The sequence below is a fragment of the Buceros rhinoceros genome, unplaced genomic scaffold (genome assembly GCF_000710305.1).
Source record: "Buceros rhinoceros silvestris isolate BGI_N320 unplaced genomic scaffold, ASM71030v1 scaffold26681, whole genome shotgun sequence".
In the NCBI taxonomy this organism is placed as follows: domain Eukaryota; kingdom Metazoa; phylum Chordata; class Aves; order Bucerotiformes; family Bucerotidae; genus Buceros; species Buceros rhinoceros.
The window spans coordinates 3,155-3,845 of NW_010392893.1; the positions used below are offsets into that span (position 1 = coordinate 3,155).

General features: G+C 60.3%; 1 protein-coding gene across 1 annotated transcript in view; it reads left to right on the forward strand.

The window, feature by feature from the left end:
• Positions 1-691, forward strand: part of MBD4 (methyl-CpG binding domain protein 4) — a gene marked incomplete at its 5' end in the record, with an annotated part of 4,927 nt that overhangs the window by 2,456 nt on the left and 1,780 nt on the right. The window contains 2 exons of the mRNA XM_010144668.1: positions 138-272; positions 484-633. Coding sequence (XP_010142970.1) covers positions 138-272; positions 484-633 — 285 coding nt within the window. The remainder of the gene's footprint in view (positions 1-137; positions 273-483; positions 634-691) is intronic.

Below are 691 nucleotides of genomic sequence, written 5' to 3' on the forward strand. Positions count from 1 at the left end.
GGAATTGCCCTGGCCCCATCCACACGCAGTGCCCCCGCAGAGGCGAATCTCCCCCAGAGGTCTTCTTTTTCAGAACGACTTTCCTTCACTAGATAAATCCACCCTGCCCTGTCCAGTAACCTTTCCTCCGTGCGCAGCGCCCAGCCCGCCCAGGAGGAAGGCCCTCCAGAAATGGACTCCTCCGCGTTCTCCTTTCAATCTGGTCCAGGAAACGCTTTTCCACGACCCATGGAAACTCCTCATTGCAACCATATTTCTCAACAAAACGTCAGGTACCTGGGGGAGTCAGTCCCATGGTGGGGGAGTGCGGGGTTGGAGGAGCTGAGCCAGTGGAGAACCGTCCACGTTGTGTCAGTGCAAGCCTTAAACAGCGTAACTCGTGGATCTGTAACCCCGGCCCCTGACAGAGCTCCTGCGAAGGGCGCGGGCAGGTGGTCAGCGAGGAGAGTCGGCGGCAGGGGCTGATCGGGGGGTTTCCTCTAGGTAAGATGGCGATTCCGGTGCTCTGGCAGTTCCTGAGGAAATACCCCTCTCCGGAGACAGCCAGGGCTGCCGACTGGAGAGAAATGGCCCGGCTGCTCAGACCCCTCGGCCTCTACGAGCTCAGAGCCAAAACTATCATCAGGTTCTCCGGTGGGTGCTCCCGACAGCCTCTGCGGGAGGGTCTCAGTCGCGCTGGCGGGCACGAGAG